This window comes from Erpetoichthys calabaricus, chromosome 3 (assembly GCF_900747795.2).
Source record: "Erpetoichthys calabaricus chromosome 3, fErpCal1.3, whole genome shotgun sequence".
Lineage (NCBI taxonomy): Eukaryota > Metazoa > Chordata > Cladistia > Polypteriformes > Polypteridae > Erpetoichthys > Erpetoichthys calabaricus.
In genome coordinates, this window is record NC_041396.2 from 303,521,669 (window position 1) to 303,548,743 (window position 27,075).

General features: G+C 45.1%; 1 protein-coding gene across 1 annotated transcript in view; it reads left to right on the forward strand.

Moving 5' to 3' along the window:
* The window catches only part of LOC114649163 (electroneutral sodium bicarbonate exchanger 1-like), a 236,867-nt gene that overhangs the window by 174,870 nt on the left and 34,922 nt on the right, over positions 1-27,075 (forward strand). The window contains exons 11-17 of the mRNA XM_051925027.1: positions 6,989-7,089; positions 12,584-12,758; positions 13,262-13,395; positions 14,195-14,440; positions 18,294-18,399; positions 18,642-18,803; positions 22,128-22,241. Coding sequence (XP_051780987.1) covers positions 6,989-7,089; positions 12,584-12,758; positions 13,262-13,395; positions 14,195-14,440; positions 18,294-18,399; positions 18,642-18,803; positions 22,128-22,241 — 1,038 coding nt within the window. The remainder of the gene's footprint in view (positions 1-6,988; positions 7,090-12,583; positions 12,759-13,261; positions 13,396-14,194; positions 14,441-18,293; positions 18,400-18,641; positions 18,804-22,127; positions 22,242-27,075) is intronic.

The following is a 27,075-nucleotide window of genomic DNA, read 5'->3' on the forward strand; positions in this document are numbered from 1 at the left end:
ACAGCATGTAGATCGGGGTAATTACATTCATGGCATTCGTAGTCTGAATCACAATCTGATTGTATGGGTGGTTACCTACCAGGTAACGCTAGTGGTTAGTCAGCAAGTCGGCTAACATCCGCCACGGTGCCCTCTTTCAGTTGTGAGAAGCAGATCATAGAATGGTTGAAAATAGTTTTACTGTCAAATAATGCAAAGAGTACGCGACACGTGTTTCGCCCTAATTCTGGGCTCATCAGGCGTACACACTCACTGCACCCCCCTCTCGAGTCCCTAAAAGGCTGGGCGCTGCTCCCTGCCCTGGTTGTGGAGATGGGGTGGTGGTGCAGAAGTACTGGATGAACAAATCAAGATGGCTTTTCAAGGACAGATGTTCTTCCAGACTGACCCAAGGGAGAATCCCAAAGTAAAGGCCACTTGCCCTTCACCACCGCTAACTGTGAGCAGATAGATAGATAGATAGATAGATACAGTGGTGTGAAAAACTATTTGCCCCCTTCCTGATTTCTTATTCTTTTGCATGTTTGTCACACAAAATGTTTCTGATCATCAAACACATTTAACCATTAGTCAAATATAACACAAGTAAACACAAAATGCAGTTTGTAAATGGTGGTTTTTATTATTTAGGGAGAAAAAAAAATCCAAACCTACATGGCCCTGTGTGAAAAAGTAATTGCCCCCTGAACCTAATAACTGGTTGGGCCACCCTTAGCAGCAATAACTGCAATCAAGCGTTTGCGATAACTTGCAATGAGTCTTTTACAGCGCTCTGGAGGAATTTTGGCCCACTCATCTTTGCAAAATTGTTGTAATTCAGCTTTATTTGAGGGTTTTCTAGCATGAACCGCCTTTTTAAGGTCATGCCATAGCATCTCAATTGGATTCAGGTCAGGACTTTGACTAGGCCACTCCAAAGTCTTCATTTTGTTTTTCTTCAGCCATTCAGAGGTGGATTTGCTGGTGTGTTTTGGGTCATTGTCCTGTTGCAGCACCCAAGATCGCTTCAGCTTGAGTTGACGAACAGATGGCCGGACATTCTCCTTCAGGATTCTTTGGTAGACAGTAGAATTCATGGTTCCATCTATCACAGCAAGCCTTCCAGGTCCTGAAGCAGCAAAGCAACCCCAGACCATCACACTACCACCACCATATTTTACTGTTGGTATGATGTTCTTTTTCTGAAATGCTGTGTTCCTTTTACGTCAGATGTAACGGGACATTTGCCTTCCAAAAAGTTCAACTTTTGTCTCATCAGTCCACAAGGTATTTTCCCAAAAGTCTTGGCAATCATTGAGATGTTTCTTAGCAAAATTGAGACGAGCCCTCATGTTCTTTTTGCTTAACAGTGGTTTGCGTCTTGGACATCTGCCATGCAAGCCGTTTTTGCCCAGTCTCTTTCTTATGGTGGAGTCGTGAACACTGACCTTAATTGAGGCAAGTGAGGCCTGCAGTTCTTTAGACGTTGTCCTGGGGTCTTTTGTGACCTCTCGGATGAGTCGTCTCTGCGCTCTTGGGGTAATTTTGGTCGGCCGGCCACTCCTGGGAAGGTTCACCACTGTTCCATGTTTTTGTCATTTGTGGATAATGGCTCTCACTGTGGTTCGCTGGAGTCCCAAAGCTTTAGAAATGGCTTTATAACCTTTACCAGACTGATAGATCTCAATTACTTCTGTTCTCATTTGTTCCTGAATTTCTTTGGATCTTGGCATGATGTCTAGCTTTTGAGGTGCTTTTGGTCTACTTCTCTGTGTCAGGCAGCTCCTATTTAAGTGATTTCTTGATTGAAACAGGTGTGGCAGTAATCAGGCCTGGGGGTGGCTACGGAAATTGAACTCAGGTGTGATACACCACAGTTAGGTTATTTTTTAACGAGGGGGCAATTACTTTTTCACACAGGGCCATGTAGGTTTGGATTTTTTTTCTCCCTAAATAATAAAAACCATCATTTAAAAACTGCATTTTGTGTTTACTTGTGTTATATTTGACTAATGGTTAAATGTGTTTGATGATCAGAAACATTTTGTGTGACAAACATGCAAAAGAATAAGAAATCAGGAAGGGGGCAAATAGTTTTTCACACCACTGTAGATAGATAGATAGATAGATAGATAGATAGATAGATAGATAGATAGATAGATAGATAGATAGATAGATAGATAGATACTTTATTAATCCCAGGGGGAAATTCACATATTCCAGCAGCAAAAAATATTAAATTAAAGAGTAATAAAAAATGCAGGTAAAAAAAAAAAACAGACAATAACTTGAATAATGTTCAACGTTTACCCCCTCTGGTGGAATTGAAGAGTCGCATAGTTTGGGGGAGGAATGATCTTCTCAGTCTGTCAGTGGAGCAGGACAGTGACAGCAGTCTGTGGCTGAAACTGCTCCTCTGTCTGAAGATGATCCTGTTTAATGGATGTAGTGGATTCTCCATAATTGATAGGAGCCTACTGAGCGCCCTTCGCTCTGCCACAGATGTTAAACTGTCCAGCTCTATGCCAACAATAGAGCCTGCCTTCCTCACCAGTTTGTCCAGGCGTGAGGCATCCTTCTTCTTAATGCTGCCTCCCCAGCACACCACTGCGTAGAAGAGGGCACTCGCCACAACCATCTGATAGAACATCTGCAGCATCTTACTGCAGATGTTGAAGGATGCCAGTCTTCTAAGGAAGTACAGGCGGCTCTGTCCTTTCTTGCACAGAGAATCAGTATTGGTAGTCCAGTCTAATTTATCGTCCAGCTGCACTCCTAGGTATTTATAGGTCTGCACCCTCTGCACACAGTCACCTCTGATGATCACGGGGTCCATGAGGGGCCTGTGTCTCCTAAAATCCACCACCAGTTCCTTGGTTTTGCTGCTGTTCAGTTGTAGGTGGTTTAAGTCGCACCATTTAACAAAGTCCTTGATTAGGTCCCTATACTCCTCCTCCTGCCCACTCCTGATGCAGCCCACGATAGCAGTGTCGTCAGCAAACTTTTGCACGTGGCAGGACTCCGAGTTATATTGGAAGTCCGATGTATATAGGCTGAATAGGACCGGAGAAAGTACAGTCCCCTGCGGCGCTCCTGTGTTGCTGACCACAATGTCAGACGTGCAGTTCCCAAGACGCACGTACTGAGGTCTGTCTTTAAGATAGTCCACGATCCATGCCACTAGGTATGAATCTACTCCCATCTCTGTCAGCTTGTCCCTAAGGAGCAGAGGTTGGATGGTGTTGAAGGCGCTAGAGAAGTCTAGAAACATAATTCTTACAGCGCCACTGCCTCTGTCCAAGTGGGAGAGGGATCGATGTAGCATATAGATGATGGCATCTTCCGCTCCCACCTTCTCCTGGTATGCGAACTGCAGAGGGTCGAGGGCGTGTTGGACCTGTGGCCTCAGGTGTTGAAGCAGCAGCCGCTCCATGGTCTTCATCACATGTGATGTTAGAGCGACAGGCCGGAAGTCATTCAGCTCACCAGGACGTGATACCTTTGGGACTGGGGTGATGCAAGATGTTTTCCAAAGCCTCGGGACTCTCCCCTGTTCCAGGCTCAGGTTGAAGATGCGCTGTAGAGGACCCCCAAGCTCTGATGCACAGACCTTCAGCAGTCGTGGCGATACTCCATCTGGACCTGCTGCTTTGCTGGCACAAAGTTTCCTCAGCTCTCTGCTCACTTGCGCTGCTGTAATTGTGGGTGGGGATGTCTCTCCTATGTTGGTATCAGCAGAAGGATGTGTAGAGAGTGCAGTACTCCGAGGTGAGAGTGGGTTAGGGTGGTCAAACCTGTTAAAGAAGATGTTCATTTGATTTGCTCTTTTCACGTCTCTCTCGATGGTGGCACCCCGCTTCGAGCTGCAGCCAGTGATGATCTTCATCCCATCCCACACTTCCTTCATGCTGTTGTTCTGCAACTTCTGCTCCAGCTTTCTCCTGTACTGCTCCTTCGCCGCCCTGAGCTGGACTCGGAGTTCCTTCTGCACGCGCTTGAGCTCATGCTGATCACCGTCTTTAAAGGCCCTTTTCTTCTGGTTCAAAAGGCCCTTGATGTCACTTGTAATCCATGGCTTGTTGTTAGCATAGCAGGGTACAGTTCTTACTGGAACTAAAGTGTCCATACAGAAGTTGATGTAGTCAGTAGTGCAGTCAACAACCTCCTCAATGTTCTCACTATGTGATCCCTGCAGGATATCCCAGTCTGTAGTTTCAAAACATTGTCTCAGAGCATTCTCAGCCTCCTGGGTCCACTTCCTGAATGATCGTGTGGTTACAGGTAGGACTCTCACTTTTGGTTTGTAGTGAGGCTGAAGCAGAACCAGGTTATGATCTGCTTTCCCAAGCGCAGGCAGCGGGGTGGCACTGTATGCGTCTTTAACGTTTGCATACAGTAAATCAATAGTCCTATTTCCCCGGGTGTTGCAGTCCACATACTGGGAGAATGCAGGTAATGTTTTGTCCAGCGTCACATGGTTAAAGTCTCCAGCGATTAGCACAAGTGCCTCGGGGTGCTGCGTTTGTAACTTAGCAACAGCAGAATGGATGATGTCACTCGCTATCTCCACGTCCGCCCGAGGAGGAATATACACGATGACAACAATGACATGTCCAAACTCTCTGGGCAAGTAATAGGGACGCAGACTTACGGCCAACAGTTCGATGTCCCTGCAGCAAGTGGAGATTTTGACTTTAACATGTCCAGAGTTACACCACCGTGTATTAACATAGAGAGCGAGTCCTCCTCCTTTGTGCTTCCCACAGGTACTTGCGTCTCTGTCCGCTCTAACTGTGCTAAACCCGGGTAGCTTCACATTAGCATCTGGGATGGTGTTATTTAGCCACGTTTCGCAAAAACACAACAAACTGCATTCTCTGTAGGTCCTGACATTTTTCACCAGCGCAGCCAGTTCGTCGATCTTATTTGAGATTGAGTTCACATTTCCCAGGATCACAGAAGGCACCGAAGGCTTGAAACGCCACTTTCTCGTAAGCTGCTTCATTTTTAGCTTAGTGCCGGCTCTGCTGCCACGATACCGCCTTCTTACCTCGTCAGGTAAATAGGGAACCACACCGGCACTGGCATTTGTTCTCAGCGCCCGAAGTTGAGTACTTGAATAAGCGAGTCTCGGCGTGTTAAAATCCATGTCCAAGTAGTAAAAGTAAGTGTGTCCAGGGAACGAATCCACATAAAATAAAGTGGTAGGAGTGATCAATAAATAAAAATAGAAAAATAAAAGTAGAAAAATACACATACATATACAGTCATACACGGAGCTGCTGAAAAGGCTGCCACTCACGGCGGCGCCAGATGTCTCAGATGAACGTCGCAGTTCCATCATGTCACATACCAACCCCCCCAAAACCCAATCCCCCCCCCCGCAGATCAATGCACGTCTTGTAACCTTCCACTAATTTCTTCATACTTTGGGAGAAGATGATTTTCGGGCTGCTCCTGAGTCTAGGTCAGCTTCCTTAACCCCATCTTGATGACCACATAGACCTTCATCAAGTGGGCCGAAGATGTGATAGTCACATGGTGCCAGATCAGGGCTTTAAGTGGGATGTGGAAGACATTCAAATCACCGTCGTGGCCTCTACTTGGGGGAGGAAGGACGGTTTTGGGTCGCAACCTCCATGCACTGTTAGCTTGTGCAGAGCAATAAGCTGTTAAAGTGCCCCATCTTGGCACCCCAAGTCATCGGGCACTGTGGCACATGAAGATCTGTAGCTGATATCCAACTGTGCAGCAACGGTGGATATCGTCATCTGTCTGACAGTCTTCTCCGATGAAGACATCCGCCACGTCGATGTGGGCCTGTGTGTCAACCAGCTGGAGCTTCATTGGTGACACTTGTTCTTCCCACTTTAACCCTTTCTATCCCTTTGTAAAGTTTGCATTGACTCCTGACATTTTCACTTCCATTCTGTGCCAACCTCCTTTGGTGAATTTCAGCAGGTTTCGTTCCCTCTGCCCAAGGAAATCTCACTACGGCGTGGCGTTCAGCAACGGTGCCACCCATCCACGTTCAACCGACCTTTGTTTCAAGTAGACTGACGGCAGAGCACTGCATAGCGCCTGTTCATACTACCCATAAGCCATTGCGAACACATTGAATTGCGTCAGCTTCTATCCATTGCAGTTACCGCGTCATTATCAAATTTCCTTGACTTTTAGGAGATGGTGATGTACCTCTGGTGTGGCTCGGATTTGGATACCAACAGGGCTGCATGGGACCACTAGTTGGTTCTGCAAGGGCAGGCTTGTTGGGTTCCCTGAGGGGCCACCAGAGGTCACTTGTTGTATTGCAGGTCCTCCTGACCCACAAGTGCAATCTTCTGGCACTTGAAAGACTCCCGGGCCCCTCCACATTACTCAGGTGAGGAAAGGAATGATGCCCTCCAGGGAAGGACTGGAGCTTTGAAGAGAAGGAAGGAAGGAAGGAAGGAAGGAAGGAAGGAAGGAAGGAAGGAAGAAGAAGAAGAGAATTTGTACTTGTGAGGAATGGAGACGTGTAGTAAGGTATGTGAATGAAATGAACAGGCCTGTTGATCCCCTTGTGTCTGGCGTTTGGGACTCTACTACGCCCCCTACAGGCCACAATTGGTATGTTTCTATTTGTCTTATTTAAATTTATTTTATTTTATATTTTTTCGTATAATAAACTGTGTATACAAATGGTTCTTTATGTCATTGGTTTGGGGATTGTTGATGTCTTAACGTTGTCGTTTCTTTTTGAAGATTAAAACATGAGATAGCTTTCTTAGTTTTCCCATGCTTTTTATTTTTTAAAAGCGTCATCTTTAGGATTATTTTTATTTTATGTTTCCAATTTTGGTTATTTGGATTTGTGCAGATATTCTGGAAAGGGATCGACTTTCGATTTTTTTATTCCAGAACAGGCCCCTTGCTGGTATGACAGGATAAACTCTGCCTCGTTGATTTGCAGAGACATTCAGCAGTCTGCTTAAATTCATCTGAAATTTTTTTTGTGCCATTTTAACAGGAAAAACGAAAAATGCCAGGAGTTCCCAACGGCATGGTCTCCCAGGTGGAACCAGAGCTCCACGCGGAGCATCATGGTCCAGAGCTGCAGCGCACAGGCAGGTCAGTGTCCTCTGAAAAATGGCAGAATTGCTTGGGCTTGATTTTTAAAATGAAATATTGTGTGTTCTGTATGCTGTGTTGTAACACTGTGCCTTCTCAGATTCAGAACGTATTGTTTGAAATGCTCTGTGGTTGTGTGACGTCAAACTCCTCAAGTGTTCCTGTGGGTTATGATTTGCAGAACACAAAATGGTGAATAAATAAATAAATAAATAAAATGACGGGCGGCACGGTGGCACAGTGGTAGTGCTGCTGCCTCGCAGTTAGGAGACCCGGGTTCGCTTCCCGGGTCCTCCCTGCGTGGAGTTTGCATGTTCTCCCCGTGTCTGCGTGGTTTTCCTCCGGCACTCCGGTTTCCTCCCACAATCCAAAGACATGCAGGTTAGGTGGATTGGCGATTCTAAATTGGCCCTAGTGTGTGCTTAGTGTGTGGGTGTGTTTGTGTGTGTCCTGCAGTGGGTTGGCACCCTGCCCAGGATTGGTTCCTGCCTTGTGCCCTGTGTTGGCTGGGATTGGCTCCAGCAGACCCCCGTGACCGTGTGTTCGGATTCAGCGAGTTGGAAAATGAATGGATGGATGGATGGATAAAATGACTGGAGCAGGCCTCACCCTAGGCAGCCAAAACCCAAACTCAACATGCAGGCCCATAATAGGGAGCTGGCTTTAAAAGTTCAAAACACACATCAGAAATAGCCATCAAGGGAGAGGAAACTGTAAAAACCTCTGGATTCAAGGATAAGGCCAACAAAGAGGAAATATAAATACAGAGGTGCCTCGTACTTTGAACTTGTTCCAGATGACTGTCTGAACTTTGAATCATTTGAAGTCCAAATCAGAAATACCGTATATACTCGCGTATAAGTCGGGTCTTAAAACCCGAAAAAATCGACTTATACTCCCGTTTAAAAAATCGACACTTAGATTTTTTTTTTTAACATCTTCTTGCTTTCTCCAATCTCACATCAGTTTCTCAGATGCATTGAATTTTGTTGCAGCAGCACAGTCACCAATTTCTTTCGCCACTTCAACAACTTTTAATTTCAAACCAGCTTCCTATTTTCTTCTGATCGAACGCTCCATCGTAGATAAGGGATGCCCTTAATAATAATAATAATAATAATTCTTTGCATTTATATAGCACTTTCCTCACTACTCAAAGCACTCAGCAATTGCAGGTTAAGGGTCTTGCTCAAGGGCCCAACAGAGCAGAGTCTCTATTGGCATTTTACGAGATTCGAACCGGCAACCTTCCGATTGCCAGTGCAGATCGCTAGACTTAGAGCCACCACTCCGTCTACGATAAAGGTGTATGAGAGTGTGAGATCCAAAAAACACAAAACAGTGCAAACGTCGCTTCGTAATAGTTCGGGTATTATCGTGTGGTCACGTAGGCACAATTCATGATGTGCTCTGTCGTTACTCTCTTAAGGTGGGCGTTAGCATATCGTAATCTCTTGGACCAATAGCATGAGTTTTCCGCTTTCGACTTGTACGACCGACATTATAAAATACCAGAAATTATATAATAAAATCAAGCCCCCCAACTTATCAGTGGGAGAACTTATCCACGTGTATATACGGTAATGGAAATTGAACTCATCCATTCCCAGATCCTAAACGCCCATTTCGATAAACTTCGATAAACAGCAAATGTACATAATTTAAGGTAAAAATAACACAATCAAATGCCCTAAATTAAAAATTAAAACATGAAAACAATCAATACAATACCTAAATACTGTATAATTAAATGAACCGTCCTCTTAGGCGTCATTGCTTCCAGACTCTTCTTGGATGCACTATTTAATAGATAGGAGTTATGTCCATATAGCCAAACACACCAAAACTAAAGCGAAAAAGCACTAAAACACAGACGCATAACACAAGAGATGCTTTCCCAGCGAGAGACGACTTGAGCACACAACTGATGATGTTTACGCTTGCTCTGTAAGAGCCGTTGTTTGAAGTCAGAATCGTATTTCTCTCTAATTTAGCATTCATACTCTGGAATCTTCAAAGTTAGAATTGTTTGAGGAAGGAAGGAAGGAAGGAAGAAAGGGTTAGGCCTAAAATGGCAACCCAAGGCAAATTCCACACTCCGTGTAAAGGCAACCAGGGGCTACAATGAATGAGAAAAATCCACAAACATTCTTCCAAATGTGAAACTCCGTGTTGGTCTGGGGGCCTGGCCTTAAATAGGCAGTGGGCGGTCCCTCTAGCTGCACATCATGGTGGCCCCGCCCCTTCAAATTCAGTGTATGGGACATACAGAACTTCAAGTCCTTCTGATCGCACAATTGGGCCCTAAAATGGACTAAATTTGAAGGGTTTTTTTTTGGGGTCTAGTGGGCCAAGAATAAGGGAGGGAATCCCAAAGTATAAGTAGATACAAAGACAAGTCTTAATTTTATGTCGTATGTCAAGGCTTTCCTGCACTGGTCACACAAGAGGAGCCAGACGAACAAAACTGAAGTGATTTCCGAGCATTCAGAAGGAATTCTTGTGGCCACCATATACCATAGCATACCATTTCCAAAGTCCGCTTAATCCTACGCAGGGTCCCGGTGAAGCTGGAGCCTAACCCAGCAAGCATCGGGGCACAAGGCCTGAACCATCCTGGACAGGGTGCCAGCCTATTGCAGGGTGAACTCACAGACCTCCACACACACCACGGTCTATTTAGTGTCACCAGTTCTCCTAAGCTGCATAAAAAACAATATTCGAGTCCGAGATAAAATCCTGCTTAAGCCATAACACTATGAAGCCAAGAAAAGGGCCGTCAGGCGGTGGGCTGGCGGTACTTGAATCCTCGCTGTCCAGGACGGACAGGCTCCTGCAGCGGAGGCCACAGGTAGTGGGATGTTGGGTTATAGAGCACCCACACAAGTCGAGGGGGTTTAACTACAGGCCGTGAACACAAATTTAATAAACAAAATAATGTCACGGCACTGTGACTAATTAATCATTACACTGGGAAACATTTAATCACAAAGAGCCTACAAAGAAGGTGCTAGAGAAAACGCAGCCCAAACTCCCACGTAATACAGTATATTGTTCTAAAACAAATGTTATAAGAGGGGAAAAATAACTCTGCAAGTGCACAGTGCATAACACTCAGCAACTGGGGGCTGGCGTCTCGACAACCGATTAACAAAATACCAGCATGCATTGAGCAACAAAACAGTGATGCTATAAATACAGTACATAACAGAAAATAAAATTCATCTTTTCTTAGAGATAACAAATACTCCCGGACCCTCAGTCCAAAGATACTTCATGGAATAAGTACCATTATTGCAAGAACACAAATGTAAATAAGACGTGGGGACGTCCAGAACATAATTTTAATAGTGACGTTCACCACTGTGGAGAGTGGTGGCAGTAAGGAAGGAAAATTTGGGGTGCCAACCGGGTCCACCCCATTTAGTGTAATCAGCCAAAAAACAGAAACAGAAATGAGGGTGCAGTGGCACAAGTGCAAATAGGCGAGAGAACTGCCCTTTTAGCCCTCTCGGGTATCATGTCCGTGTCAGGAGGTCCCGTACAAGCGGGTTGAAGTTCTGTCAACTGACACGCCCTTCTCCATGAGCCTTAAGGGGCGTGGGGAGCCCCAAAAGCGCAGGTACTAAAAACACTTTCTAAAGCTGCCCGCTATTGGTGGTCAACACCGTCAAGAAAACCCAACTAGACACCGAAAAAGGATGAGAGAGAGCTTTATAAAATAAAAGGGTTGTTTTCCAGAAGCTGTGCAGGTACAAACTCTGAAGAGAGCAAAGGAATTAACACAGTGAACAAAGTCCCAATATGGAATCCAAAAATGGTAGACTGCAGATAGAGCAGGTGGGGGAGCCTGCACCAGTACAGAGTGTCGCCGCACCCACCACACGATGAAACAGCTCAGGATTCTGGTTAGGAACCCCCCAGGCAGACAAGTGGTCAAGTCCCACCCATCTATTTGGTGTTACATGAACGTCCGCTTGGCCTGGTCCAGCCACTCAGGTCCTCAACATTGAGCTAGATCACCCTCGGGTAATGGCGCCACATGGCTGTAGTGCCGTAACTGACGCTCCCTCGCAATGCAGGTCATGTGCCTCATTCGGGACTCCGTGAGCAACACAAAGTCAAACAAGTGGTGCCTAAAAGAGATCGGGATCCTGGTTGGCAACCCCCCCCAGGCTGACACGTGGTCCAGTCCCACCCTTCAGAAATGACCATCTATCTGGTAATCATCTGTCTCCCCATGGCCTAGTCCAGCCACTCAGGTCCTCAACAATGAGCCGAATCACCCTCGGGTAATGGCACCACATGGCCGTAGTGCCGTAACTTGACGCTCTCTCACAATGCAGGGACTCCATGAGCAACACAAAGTCACACCACTCTCCAAAGAGACACAGTACTGAAGGAGTCCAGTCTTCATCTCAGGTCACTGGATAGTGTCTATGTCTCACTAACAGGGAGCACCAGGACTCTAAAGACTTGGACCTTCGTCCTTTTGCAGAGATATCAGGAGCGCCGCACACCCCTTTCCAGCAATCTCATGATCCCCCATGCTCTCCCAATCCGTCTACTGACTTCATAGGAAGAGTCACCATGAATGCCACTGCTGAGGTACAGAGCAGAGGTTCAAAAATCATAACACACAGTTCCAATACAAAATGTTGATCAAAAAGGAAAGCACAGGGTTAAAAATCCAAAAAAACAATAAGCATAAAACAATAGCACAAATTCACAGAAAACGCAGTAAGTGACCACTCGCTAGTGCATTTGAAATAAACCACCAGGAACTATGGGAGGCCCTCCCTTAAATAGGATGGTGGGCGGTGACTGGAAGGTGGCCACACCCCTGGGGAACCACCCACAACATACATGTCCACATTCATTTAAAAGTGAACACAAAGGAAAACTGTACATAATAAACAGAAGAAACATGAACACAAATAAATGACATGAAATTAGACGTCACAAACAAAAAACACAACTGCGAACCCCAGGTAGTGGAAAAATGCTGGCCGAACCCCAGCAAAACGTTTTGGGCTCACTTGAAGTAACGCCATCATTGTCATGTCATTGTCGTTAAAGCCCCTAATGTCCGTAAAAGTCATCTTGACGTTTCTCCAAATCCCAGGGTGACGCTGCCAATCTGAAGTGGTATTTGTGCATTTTCACCTTTTGAAATGTGTGACTTTGGTTTTATGATTGTGTTTCACAGCCTGAGACCCCCATGTGGTGTTAGGTGGGTATTGATAAAGTGACTGGGGATGGAGTTGTGTGAGGACCAGGGCTGCCATTTCTTTTCATTATGTGTCGTATGACAGGTATGGCTGCCAAGCTGAATGCCAGCTGAGGAGGGCAGAGAGCTTCAGAGCCCTAAGCTGCCCACCTGCCCCCTTCAGAGTCTGAACGGGGTCTCAGTGTTCTGGTCTCACTTGTTCTCTTATTTAAAAAGTGTTAATGACAAGTTTTGTCTTACAGTTCCTTTTCTGCCCTTGTGCAGGTTGTTTGGGGGACTAATCCTGGACATCAAGCGCAAAGCCCCCTTCTACTGGAGTGACTTCCGTGACGCTCTCAGCTTGCAGTGTATTGCCTCCTTCCTCTTCCTGTACTGCGCTTGTATGTCCCCTGTCATCACTTTCGGAGGGCTGCTCGGGGAGGCCACCGAGGGACGCATTGTAAGGAGCACCCTGTTAGATCAGATCTCATTTTCGGTAGGGGGGAGGAGGTACGATAACTGAGGAACGTTTACCTGGGAGCATCCTGATAGGTCAGAGCAGGCTTAATGGGAGGGGTAAGGGCACCGCTAGATCTCATTGGCTCATTGCTGTTCTTACAAAGTTTGGAAAAGTGAGGTGGGCACACATGTGAGCTAAGGACTGGGAAAGTGGTGCATATGCCTACCGGTGACCCTGCCAGGGCAAAGAAAGGTACCATGGCACTTAAACAAGGGGGGACGTTTACACTCAGCCAGTCAGCCATTCTCCGCTTTGTTTCTGGTACCTGTCTAAAGTGAAGGGCCACTGGAGCCCAGCTTGGCCAAGGTGTAGCCGTCATGGCCAGTGCCACATGCTTTATGACACTATGGGGACTTGCTTTAGCAGATGTGCCTGTCCTGTTGTCTGACTTTATTCGCCGGTGACGTTCCTGATCCCCCACCCTGTTCCTGTCTCCCTTACAGAGTGCTATCGAATCTCTGCTTGGAGCTTCCATGACAGGCATTGCGTATTCGCTGTTTGCCGGACAGCCGCTCACCATTCTGGGAAGCACTGGACCTGTGCTGGTGTTTGAGAAGATCCTCTTCAAGTTCTGCAGGTACCTAGCTGCTCCTGAACGGACTTTTACTGGAGATGTAAGCAGTTCTTGGCCTTGGTTGTTAGATGAAAAGTAGCAAGCAGAAGGGGATTGAGACCTACAAACATGGGGACAGCATGGTAGTCACACGTTTCCCACAGACTCGTAACAGCAGTACAGAATACAATGCATTGAACATAACGGCGTGCGGCTGTCAGGTCCACTCTGAATTTGTAAAAGCAATGTTAATAACAGTTGTGATGTGCCATCTATTACAATGACAAATGCATTTTTTACTACAAATGTTTGTGATGTGCCATCTGTTGGAATGAGAAATGCATTGCATTTTATTACTACAAGCATTTGTGATGTGCCATCTGTTGAAATGACAAACACAATGCATTTTACTACTATAAATGGTTGTGATGTGCCATCTGTTGGAATGGCAAAAGCAATGCATTTTATTACCACAAATGTTTGTGATGTGCCATCTGTTGGAATGACAAACACAATGCATTTTACTACTATAAATGGTTGTGATGTGCCATCTGTTGGAATGAGAAATGCATTGCATATATCTCTTGTTATATGCCACTTGGTATGTGAGTTGTAAAAGCAGTGTTAAGGTCTGTGATGCGCCATCTGTTGGAATGACAAATGTCATGCATAAGTCTCTATTATATGCCATTCAGTATGGGATTTGTCTTAATGTTTGTGTTGTGCCATCTTTTGGAACCACAAAGATGTAACAACCAGACAGAGACCTGGATACACAGACACTTGTCTTTTTATTAAGGTGATGATCTTTCCTTCCTTACAGGGACTATGAACTTTCCTACCTCTCACTGCGCACTTGCATCGGCCTCTGGACTGCCGGCCTCTGTCTCGTCCTCGTGGCCACGGATGCCAGTTCGCTGGTGTGCTACATCACTCGCTTCACAGAGGAGGCCTTTGCATCGCTCATCTGCATTATTTTTATTTATGAAGCCATCGAGAAGCTGATCCACCTAGGAGAGATGTACCCCGTCAACATGAAGTCCGACCTGGACAGGCTAACCCTGTCTTAGTAAGTACACACTTAACACACACTGTGTCACCCTTCAGGTATGGGGACATCTGTTCCCTGATCTGGCGCTTAATGTGCCATTTTGAGATTAAATGCCTTCATTGTTGTGTCAGCCTGGTCCATAAGACCTTTCAGCTCCTGCTAAACAATCACTTAGCGCATTCCAGAATTGGTCTTACGCTCATGAAGATCCTACTCACGCTTGTCATGTGATCAGAAGCCAAAGTCACATAATGCGACTTGTAGCTGGTGGTTAGTTCTGATCAGTAGCAGGAGTCGCCATCAAGTCAGCGTCTGTTCTGCTCCTGGGCCGCACTTGCTGGCCTGGACACGACCTGCAGGAGAGTGAAATGGGGAGACTGGAGTTCATATTTTCCTATTTCTTGTTCTTTTTTGATCCTTTTGTTAATGTTAAGGCTGTTGGCCATTTAGTTTCAGTGTGTCAACGTATTTACTGTTGTGTTCCAAGTGCCTTGCGTGTGGTCCCACCTCTCTTATCACCATTAAGGGCCTGCCCTCAGCACTCTAAAGGCTGAGGAAAACCCACCATCCCTTGCGGTTCATTGAATGCCCTAGGGAGGTGGTGAGTTCTCCTGTGTCTTTTGCCCTTTTGACATTTCTGATTTCTTGGCGGTCCTAAATTGTCCCAAGTGTGTGTGCTGTGTGTGTGTGTCTATCGGTGGGCTGGCGCTCTGCCTGTGGTTTGTTTCCTGCCTTGCACCCTGTGTTGGTTGGGATTGGCTCCAGCAGACCCCCATGACTCTGTAGTTAGGATATAGCAGGTTGGATAATGGATGGATGAATTTCTGTGGGAGTTTGTGACCTTTTGCTCTGTTGGGACTTTATTCACTTTTGGGGTTGCCCTTTGAAGACCTTTGTGCTCCTCAGGACTTACTTTTATAAACGTAAATGTTTGATTTATAAAGATTCTTTCTTGCCCTCTTTGTAACTTGCCAGGGGTTTAAATTGTTTTCCCCCTGTAGTGGCCATTTTTGGGATTTTTCAAGACTTTTCAAGATTTATCACACCCACCAATTAGTTTCCCATTCAAACACGTCGTCAGTTTGACCCTCTGGGTTATTCTGAGGTGCAATATGACCTTTATGGCAGGAAACCCCCTGATTTTTTTTGGTATTGTGGCCCACTTTTTCTCCAACTATGCTTGTTTGTGAAAGCAGTTTAGGGTGAATTGTTGTTTGTCCCCCTTGGTGAACCGAGAGCGGGGGCAGAATGAGTATGAGGGTCAGAGCTTCGTACTTTGTGAACTGAGCACAACCGTCAGCTGTTGTGGACATTGCGTGACCCCCTACCATCATCAACAATAGCAACTCGCAGCCCACCAGCGGCAGCCCAGTGGTTGAGAAGAACTGCTTTACAGTGTCAAGTGTCTTTAGCTGGTCTGTGTGTGTACAGTGCCATTCACATTTGTCACTTTTGGACCTTTAGAGGGGTCCTCATATTAGTTAAGATGAGGCTTAGGCTTGAAAAGGCATCTCCACCCTCTGCAGTAATCGGACTGGTCGTACGTAAGGAGCATTATCACAACCTCCTATATGCATATCGGTTAATGGTGGGCATCTTCTTCTTGATGAGATTGCTGCCTGTGACTGCCTAAGACATTTGGTATGGGGGTCTTCTTGTACTGGAGTGTCCCTGTGATTTCTAAAAGTTAATGTCAATTTCCTAAGGCTAAACACTTGAAAATTTGTCACAGGAGCTTTGTTGGGACATTCAAGCCATCACAGGGGGACAGCAAGTGGCCTTTGTCTTAGCGGTCCATTGAAAAGTCACCTGCTTTACTTGCTTTGTTCCATGACGGTGTACATTTTGTGAAGCTTCTAGTCACTGACCTAGTGAGCTACGATGTATTTAAGTATCGACCCAGTCACTGCGCCACAGCGGTGCCCCTCACCAGAGCTCTGACATTCATTTGACTGGCCACTCACTAAGTGACTGCACTGAAAAAAAGAGTTGCAATGCCCTAAATGCCCAGGAGAGGGCACTGGAGACTCTGATTGAGACTTCACATGACAGTTAAAAATCCATATTACTAAACGAGAATGGTAAACTGGATATGGACGCAGGGACCTGCCCATGGACGCAAAAGACATAGTGCGCAAGTGCCACACAAAGCCCTAACAGGGAAACGCACGGGCGCAGGCGCCACACAAAGCCCCCGGCACCAGAGCAAAACGGGAGAGACTAGAACCCTCAGAGTAGGAAACAAAGTAAAACGTCATAAAGAGGTTAAAGAACAGGGACAAACACATGGAGAGCAGGTTACAGAACAAAGCCCCCCTGCCCAGAGTAAAACGAGAAAGACTACGAACCGTCTGACATGCCGCAAGCAGGATAAAGCGAGGTCAGAAATAAAACACAGAGTAGGAAACAAAGTACAACTTTATAAAGGGATTAAAGAACGGGGACGAACACATGTAGAGCGGGTTACAAATGATGAAAACTGGAATGCAGCAGCTTCAAAAAAACCTAGGCACGAAACACATGCACACCGAGATACAGAATATACAGGCAGAAACAACGACAGTTAAACGTCCACACCACACTGTGGATACGGACCCTGAAGGTGCAGGCGCCTACATCGTGCGTCAGAAGGCGCGGTAAAGTACAAAAAGTAAAGGCGCCTACACAGCATGGTAAAAACCGACATAATACGGAAGGCGCAGGCGTCGCCGCCATATTGTGAGTGGCACTAATGCGTGGTGAAGGCGCAGGAGGAGACATAGTAAAACAAGAGGAGTCAACACCCCGCCCCAGAGTGAAACGGGACACACTACGGAGTCCACAAAGGTTCATACATCAAACCCGAGATGGTATGGACACGCGTCTGAAACCGCGGAAGCAAAACTGTCTTGGCTCCAAAACCAAACAGCTCAACAACTAACACAGCTTCGACACCGAGCCCGCGTGGACAAATCTAATGAACGTGGACGCCTACAACGCGCGTCTCAAACTGCGTAGGCAAAGCAGACACGGATGCAACACGACACAGCTCGAGTGACCGAGATACAAACACGCGCCTGCCTGGATATAATTAATGAACGCAGGCGCCTACAACGTGCGTCTGAAATGCCGCAGACCAGGCAGGCACTGCTCCAAAAAGAAAGAGCTCGACTAAACGAGATACGAAGTGAAACGGGAAACACTACAGAGTCCACCGTGCTCCACAATGCACCGCATAATAGTTCGGAAAGAGCTTCGTAGTAACAGTGGGGAGACCCAGAGTGACACGGGCGAACGCTCCGTATTAAACATACGTCATCCTCACACGTCCAAACTATACAGCATACGTGAATCACATTACAGTGATGCATTATTAACAGTACGATAAACATCACAGTATCGCAAACAAATAAAAATTATTACTCGAACAAGGGAAAATATATTCACCACGGACCAAGTGTCATTGAAACAAAAGCAGAATAAAGCGAGATCAGAAATGAAAGACAGAGTAGAAAGCAAAGTAAAACGTCATAAACAGGTTAAACGAGGGGGCCAAACACATGGACAGCAGGTTACAGATAATGAAGACCGGAATTCAAAAGCTTCAAAAACAAAAGCTCGACTGACCGAGATACAAACTGAAACTGGAAACACTACGGGGTCCGCAGTAGTCCACAATACACCGCATAATAGTACGGACGGAGCTCCGTATTAACAGTGGGGGGCCCCAGAGTGACACGGGCAAATGCTCCGTATTAAACGTGCGTCATCCTCACACGTGGCTGCCCAGTGGGCGCGGGTTCAAAACGCCGGGGGTAGGCGAGCAAAGAGAGCAGGGGGCAGAGCCCCCTTGTCAAAAGAGAATCAAGTCAGCTTTTCTTCCTGTTCACAGTTGCAAGTGCTCAGAACCGACAACTCCCAGCAACAAGACCTTACAGTACTGGGAGAAGAACAACATCACGGCGGCGTCCATCTCCTGGGCTGACCTCACGGTCACGGTGAGTAGACCTCTTGTTTCACTGCATATGCGTCTGCATTTCCACCAAAGCTCCAGAACCAAAATGTTATTTTGTATGACCAGCCAATGATTCTGTGCCAGGGCATTCAACGTGGGTATGTGGCACAAAACTGGCATTGTATTGCATGAATGCCCATGACAACGACTTGACATACAGGGAAGGGGGGTGTTTCAATTTGGAAACAAAAAGCAGAAAGATTGATGTCTGTGTCTCCAATGCAGGACTGTCGCAAATTTCACGGCGAGTTTCTGGGTCCCACCTGTGGACACCATGGCCCCTACACCCCAGATGTCCTTTTCTGGTCAGTGATCCTCTTCTTCTCAACGTTTGCCATGTCAGGCTTCCTCAAGCAGTTCAAGACCAGCCGCTACTTTCCCACTCGAGTGAGTACAGCACACTTACTGAGCTTTAGCTTTGTTTTTTCAACTTTTCTGCCGTTGATTCAAAACAATTGAGCGGGGGGGGTATGGGGGGGGTCAGAGGTTTGGTTTACAGAAATACAGCAGCAGGTCAAACATTTGTATGTCGTTCACTGTTCAGGTAGGTAGACAGATATGAGTGAAAGGTACTATATAATAGATAGATAGATATGAGTGAAAGGTACTATATAATAAATAGATAGATATGAGTGAAAGGCACTATATAATAGATAGATAGATATGAGTGAAAGGTACTATATAATAGATAGATAGATAGATAGATATGAGTGAAAGGCACTATATAATAGACAGATATGAGTGAAAGGTACTATATAATAGATAGATAGATATGAGTGAAAGGTACTATATAATAGATAGATAGATATTAGTGAAAGGCACTATATAATAGATAGATAGATACGAGTGAAAGGTACTATATAATAGACAGATATGAGTGAAAGGTACTATATAATAGATAGATAGATATGAGTGAAAGGTACTATATAATAGATAGATAGATATTAGTGAAAGGCACTATACAATAGATAGATAGATATATATGAGTGAAAGGTACTATATAATAGATAGATATTAGTGAAAGGCACTATATAATAGATAGATAGATAGATAGATATGAGTGAAAGGTACTATATAATAGATAGATAGATATGAGTGAAAGGCACTATATAATAGATAGATATGAGTGAAAGGTACTATATAATAGATAGATAGATAGATATTAGTGAAAGGCACTATATAATAGATAGATAGATATGAGTGAAAGGTACTATATAATAGATAGATAGATATGAGTGAAAGGCACTATATAATAGATAGATAGAATTTAATGTTATTATAGTAGGCAGGATTAGATAGATTTTAACATCCACTGCACGCCCAACCTACCTGGAAAGGGGTCTCTCTTTGAACTGCCTTTCCTAAGGTTTCTTCCATTTTTTCCCCACAAGGGTTTTTTTGGGAGTTTTTCCTTGTCTTCTTAGAGAGTCAAGGCTGGGGGTCTGTCAAGAGGCAGGGCCTGTTAAAGCCCATTGTGGCACTTCTTGTGTGATTTTGGGCTATACAAAAATCAATGGTACTGTATTGTATAGATAGATAGATATGAAAGACACTATATGATAGATAGATGAGAAAGGCACTATATGATAGATAGATAGGTAGATAGGTACGTAGATAGATAGATATATAAATAGATAGATAGAAGTGTAAGGCACTATATAATGGATAGATAGATATGAAAGGCACTATATGATAGAATTTAATTGTTAGTAAAGTAGGCAGGATTAGATAGATAATAGAAGTGTAAGGCACTATATAATAGATTGATAGATAGAAGTGTAAGGCACTACATGATAGATAGATAGATAGATAGATAGATAGATAGATAGATAGATAGATAGATAGATAGATAGATAGATAGATAGATATGAAAGGCACAATATGATAGAATTTAATTGTTAGTAAAGTAGGCAGGATTAGATAGATAGATAATAGAAGTGTAAGGCACTATATGATAGATAGATAGATAGATAGATAGAAGTGTAAGGCACTATATAATAGATAAATAGAATTTAATGTTAGTATAGTAGGCAGGAATAGATAGATAGATAGATAGATAGATAGATAGATAGATAGATAGATAGATAGATAGATAGATATGAGTGAAAGTCACTATATAATACAAAATGTGATTGATAGACATCAAGCACTTCATCTGTCACCACTAGGACAGACCTCCCCCTCAGATAAACACCAGAAAGGCTCAAAACAAAGATAATGTCTGACTTGGCAGCCCCAGTCCCAGTGAGGCGCTATACTGGTGTATTGACATTGGTATAAAGGAGCCCCGTCCCGTTTCTTGACACTTTTGATGAACAATTCGTTACCTGAAAGTCCTCAGTGTGTCAGAAAGTGGATGTGCTGCATTGTTCATAATGGAGCTGTTTTATTTTCATTCTCTGCTCTGCTATGACCTCCAGGGGCTCCAGAGTGTGTCCCATAACTGATCCTGCCCTTTTAGTCAGCTTGTTGATTGAGACACAGCACCTCCACATTAGCTCCTTGAACACTTAACAGGACATGGAGGCTCTTTGGTGCGGTGAAAGTCACTAAGCAGTTCCTTGGTTTTGCTGATGTTTCAGATCCCTCCTTTGTCTCATCTCTCTTATCATTGCCCTCCATAAGTGCAGAATCATCTGAGAATTTCTGCAACTGACATGACCAGCTGTTGTATTTATTTCTAGTCTGAGGTGTACAGAGTGAAGAGTTACACAGACAGGTCTGCTCCTTGTGCTGCTCCAGTGTTGCTCACACAGTCCTTGTGTCTCACACATGATGGTCTGCCTAACAGATAGTCCATTATCCAGGACATCATTGGCTCATCCACCGGCTTATCTCTGAGCTGACCCCTTAACAGAGATGGCTGGATGGCATTGATCTTTGTCCAATGGGCACTCCAGAGTGGATCCAAGTGGTCTGCCTCAAGAGGACTTCTATGGTCCAGGACCAGTAGGTGCCACTGGTCTGTAGTCATTAGGTGAAGAGGTGCCTGCCTTGTTTGGAACAGGAACAATAGCAGTGGCACTTTCTGCAGCCTTAGAGGTGGACCAACAGGTAACAATGGACACCAGAGAGTTGGTCAACACAGGCCCTAAGAACTCGGGGACTGACACCATCAGGTCCCTCGACGTTTCAGTGTGTGCAGGCTCATTAACTGTCTCCTCACTTGGCCGTTAGTTATGGATGGACAGCCCATACTGGAGGTCAGAGGTGGTCTCATCACTGTCCGTGCCAGCTGAAGTGGTGGGAGATGTGGTAGAAGTGGGGTTGAAGGACTGGTGGTGGAGAATGAAGGATAAATCTATTAACAAACATTTTCCTGGGTGTTGGACTTACCCACGTCTCCGTCTAACACCCGAGTCTTTGATTGCCTAAGTCCAGTAATTCTGCCCTGGCCATTGCAGGCATAGTTTGTTATTCTGGGTGAGTTTCTTGTCTCTCTTAGCTTTGTAAGCTTCCTTACCTTCACTCATGTGCTCCTTCAGCACCCGTTGCTGCCTCTTTGTCACCAGATTTGAATGTTCTTCTCATTCACGAGACTCTTCAGCTCCTTGGCAATCCAGGACTTGTTCTTTAGAAGGCAGCACACTGTTACTGAGGGGACCACCGTGTCGACACAGATGAAGTGTTCAACGTTTCTTGTGTTTTTTTCTTTTGGTTTATCTAATCAAGATGGTGTGTTAATTCCTCTGCTACTCTCTCTTTGTCCAGGTTAGGTCAATGGTGAGTGACTTTGCAGTCTTCCTCACCATCCTCTTGATGGTCATCATTGACTACTTCTTAGGAATCCCCTCACAGAAGCTCCTGGTGCCAAGTGTCTTCAAGGTGGGTGTCCACTTCTTGTTTCCCATGAGTCACTAGTGCTGCTCAGACATGACAAGAGAGTCGGCGGCTTTGTGAGTGAAACGTGTGTTGGGGACGAAGATCGTAAGTGAGGAGAGCATCACTTGAGCCACATGGAGGCCTGGGTTGGTTTTATCAGGGTGTGAACGGGTCCTGAAAAACATGAACGTACTGAAAAGTCCTTGAAATTTCAAAAGGTCGTGGAAAATATTAAAGCAAATTCCAAAATTCACACGTCATGAGAGCAAACATCTGACATTTCACCAACAAAACACCCCCAACTCACAGGAATGAGCTCAGATTTAAAATCCGCTTGCATTGTGTTCTGTGGGCGAGCGACTCGGCGAACTATGACATTGTGTATGTGACACTGCATATGTGACCCTGCATATGTGACACTACATATATGACTAGCATATATGACACTGCGTATGTGACCCTGCATACGTGACACTGTGTATGTGACACTGAATATGTGACACTGTGTATACAACACTGCGTATGTGACACTACATATATGACTAGCATATGTGACCCTGTGTTTGTGAGCCTGCATACGGTATGTGACACTGCATTTGTGACACTGTGTATATGACACTGCATATTTGACACTGTGTAAATGAGACTGCATATGTGACCCTGTATATGTGACACTACATATATGACTAGCATATATGACACTGCGTATGTAACACTGTGTGACCCGCATACGTGACACTGCATTTGTGACACTGTGTATGGGATACTGCATTTGTGACACTGTGTAAATGATACTGCGTATGTGACACTGCATATGTGACACTGCGTATACAGTATGTGTATGTGACACTGTATATATGACCCTGTGTATGTGACACTGCATTTATGACCCTGTGTATGTGACACTGTGTATATGACACTGCATATGTGACACTGTGTATGTGTCACTGCATATGTGACACTGCATATATGTGTATGTGACCCTGTGTATGTGACCCTGCGTATATGAGACGTGTTGAGCAATCAAATGCCAGGAACGTCCGATCTTAACTTGAAATGGTTAGGAAATGCTGACTGATTGGCATCCACAAGACCACTCAAACAAGTGTATGGCGGGGTGTCGTGACCGTATGAAGAAGGCCGGCACTGGGAGGACGGGTGAAGCCGCTCTGAGATGCCTTATAACAGGAAGTGTGAACACTGTCAACTGAGGAAGAGCAAGGAAGCCTGTGATTTTTTTTTTTTATTAACCTTTTTCGGGCCCGTCGTCACATTGGACCACCATAACAGTCAGCTGTTCAGGTGCCAGTGGATTAGCGGGCAGTAGAGCCAATGAGAGCTCTAGTTGGGCTAGTGGTACGTCAACTGTGTTGACATCTTCGTCACTAAAAGTGCGTGTCTGAAATCCTGTGGCCATTCAATGTGATGGATGAGCTTCATTCATACAAGTCATGGTGAAGACATGTGTTCAGGAAATGAGTCCTATGGGGGGCTGGACGCGCCCTTCCCAAGGTACACCTCATACTTGTCATCCACAGCAATCTAATACTTAAAATGTGCCAGTTTCTTATTTTATTTTATGATCTTTTATTTGCTTCATAGGTATCAGGCCACTAGCCCCCCAGCACAGCAATATTTCTGTATGGTTACGTGCTCTTTAATGCATTTGTAACAAAACACTCAAACAAAAGACGCTCATGTCATGATTTCTTCGTTTCTCGTGCTTGCACACACCAAAATCTCGTCACATGTGCACACCACCGGTGTAATGACATAGAAAGCGGGATGTCTGGTTTGAAAATGTGACCACCCTGCCTAGAGCTGCATGAGTAGTGTGTGAGTGCACCGTGACTCTGGGTGTATAGTGGGAGCATCAGATGATGATGATGATGATGGTGGTCCTTCATCCAGCCTGAAATACCAGTAAGACATGCAGTGACTCGAGAGGACACTATGTTGTCCTCAGGAGAGAACGGCAGGTCCAGCTGTGCATCATCAGTAGAGAACTTATGCCTTGAGCTTGGGAAAGGCGCTATATAAATAAAATTTATATTATTAAATAGCAGTAAACGAAATCCAATCCTTGACAACTAAAGACAAAAGTAAGAAACTAACAATAAATATATAAATACATCTATGTGTGTGCGTGTTTTCATATAAATATATACACTGCTCAAAAAAAATGAAAGGACACTTTTTAATCACTGCGGTGGGCTGGCGCCCTGCCCGGGATTTGTTTCTGCTTTGTGCCCTGTGTTGGCTGGGATTGGCTCCAGCAGACCCCCGTGACCCTGTAGTTAGTATATAGTGGGTTGGAAAATGACTGACTGACTGACTTTTGAATGAGAGTATAGCATCAAGTAGGTTAAACATCTGGCTATTGATCTGGTCAGTTAACACTAGAATTACCAGAGCCTGCAAAAAAACTCGTAGATCTGACCCACCTCAGCAGGACCCACCGGTATCTGCTCCTTTGGACAACGAGGAACAAGATGAGCACTGGCAGAGCCTACAAAATGACCTCCAGCAGGCAGGCCACTGGTGTGAATGTCTCTGACCAAACAATCAGAAACAGACTTCATGAGGGTGGCCTGAGGGCCTGATGTCCTCTAGTGGGCACCGTAGAGCTCAATTGGCATTTGCCATAGAATACCAGAATTGGCAGGTCCACCACTGGCGCCCTGTGCTTTTCACAGATGAGAGCAGGTTCACCCTGAGCACAAGTGACAGACATGAAAGGGTCTGGAAAAGCTGTGGTGAACGTTATGCTGCCTGTGACATCGTTCAGCATGACCAGTTTGGTGGTGGGTCAGTGATGGTATATCTGGGGAGGCATATCCATGGAGGGACACACAGACCTCTACAGGTTAGACAACAGGGGGCACCTTGACTGCCATTAAGTATCAGGATGAAATCCTTGGACCCATTGTCAGACTCTATGCTGGTTTCTCCTGATGCATGACAATGCCCAGGCTCATGTGGTGAGAGGATGAAGGAATTGAACCCATTGACTGCCCCACCCCACCCTTCATACCCCCCCACCCTCCCGCTTACTCAATCCAATAGAACATCTCTGGGTGGGACATTATATTTCAGTCCATCCAACTCTTCAGCCTGTCCAGGAGCTCAGTGATGCCCTGGTCCAGATCTGGGAGGAGATCCCCCAGGACACTATCTGTCGTCTCATTAGGACGTTGTCAGGCGTGGGGGGGGGGGGGGGGGGGGGGCATATAAACTACTGAGTACGATTTGGAGTTGCTGCAATGACATTTCAGCCAAATGGACTCGCTTGCCTGCCTGCCCCATCATTTTTTCCCCCTTTTGATTTTCGGGGTGTCCCTCTGTCAGTTGATCATTTTCATTTCCATCCTTTCATTCCTCACACATCACCATATCAGTCCATAGCAGTAGAGAGAGCCAGCATTGAGATCAGATGGGTTTTCAAAGTGGTCCTTTCATTTTTTTGAGCAGTTTATATATATATATATATATATATACATATATATATATATACAGTGGTGTGAAAAACTATTTGCCCCTTCCTGATTTCTTATTCTTTTGCATGTTTGTCACACAAAATGTTTCTGATCATCAAACACATTTAACCATTAGTCAAATATAACACAAGTAAACACAAAATGCAGTTTGTAAATGGTGGTTTTTATTATTTAGGGAGAAAAAAAAATCCAAACCTGCATGGCCCTGTGTGAAAAAGTAATTGCCCCCTGAACCTAATAACTGGTTGGGCCACCCTTAGCAGCAATAACTGCAATCAAGCATTTGCGATAACTTGCAATGAGTCTTTTACAGCGCTCTGGAGGAATTTTGGCCCACTCATCTTTGCAAAATTGTTGTAATTCAGCTTTATTTGAGGGTTTTCTAGCATGAACCGCCTTTTTAAGGTCATGCCATAGCATCTCAATTGGATTCAGGTCAGGACTTTGACTAGGCCACTCCAAAGTCTTCATTTTGTTTTTCTTCAGCCATTCAGAGGTGGATTTGCTGGTGTGTTTTGGGTCATTGTCCTGTTGCAGCACCCAAGATCGCTTCAGCTTGAGTTGACGAACAGATGGCCGGACATTCTCCTTCAGGATTTTTTGGTAGACAGTAGAATTCATGGTTCCATCTATCACAGCAAGCCTTCCAGGTCCTGAAGCAGCAAAACAACCCCAGACCATCACACTACCACCACCATATTTTACTGTTGGTATGATGTTCTTTTTCTGAAATGCTGTGTTCCTTTTACGCCAGATGTAACGGGACATTTGCCTTCCAAAAAGTTCAACTTTTGACTCATCAGTCCACAAGGTATTTTCCCAAAAGTCTTGGCAATCATTGAGATGTTTCTTAGCAAAATTGAGACGAGCCCTAATGTTCTTTTTGCTTAACAGTGGTTTGCGTCTTGGAAATCTGCCATGCAGGCCGTTTTTGCCCAGTCTCTTTCTTATGGTGGAGTCGTGAACACTGACCTTAATTGAGGCAAGTGAGGCCTGCAGTTCTTTAGACGTTGTCCTGGGGTCTTTTGTGACCTCTCGGATGAGTCGTCTCTGCGCTCTTGGGGTAATTTTGGTCGGCCGGCCACTCCTGGGAAGGTTCACCACTGTTCCATGTTTTTGCCATTTGTGGATAATGGCTCTCACGGTGGTTCGCTGGAGTCCCAAAGCTTTAGAAATGGCTTTATAACCTTTACCAGACTGATAGATCTCAATTACTTCTGTTCTCATTTGTTCCTGAATTTCTTTGGATCTTGGCATGATGTCTAGCTTTTGAGGTGCTTTTGGTCTACTTCTCTGTGTCAGGCAGCTCCTATTTAAGTGATTTCTGGATTGAAACAGGT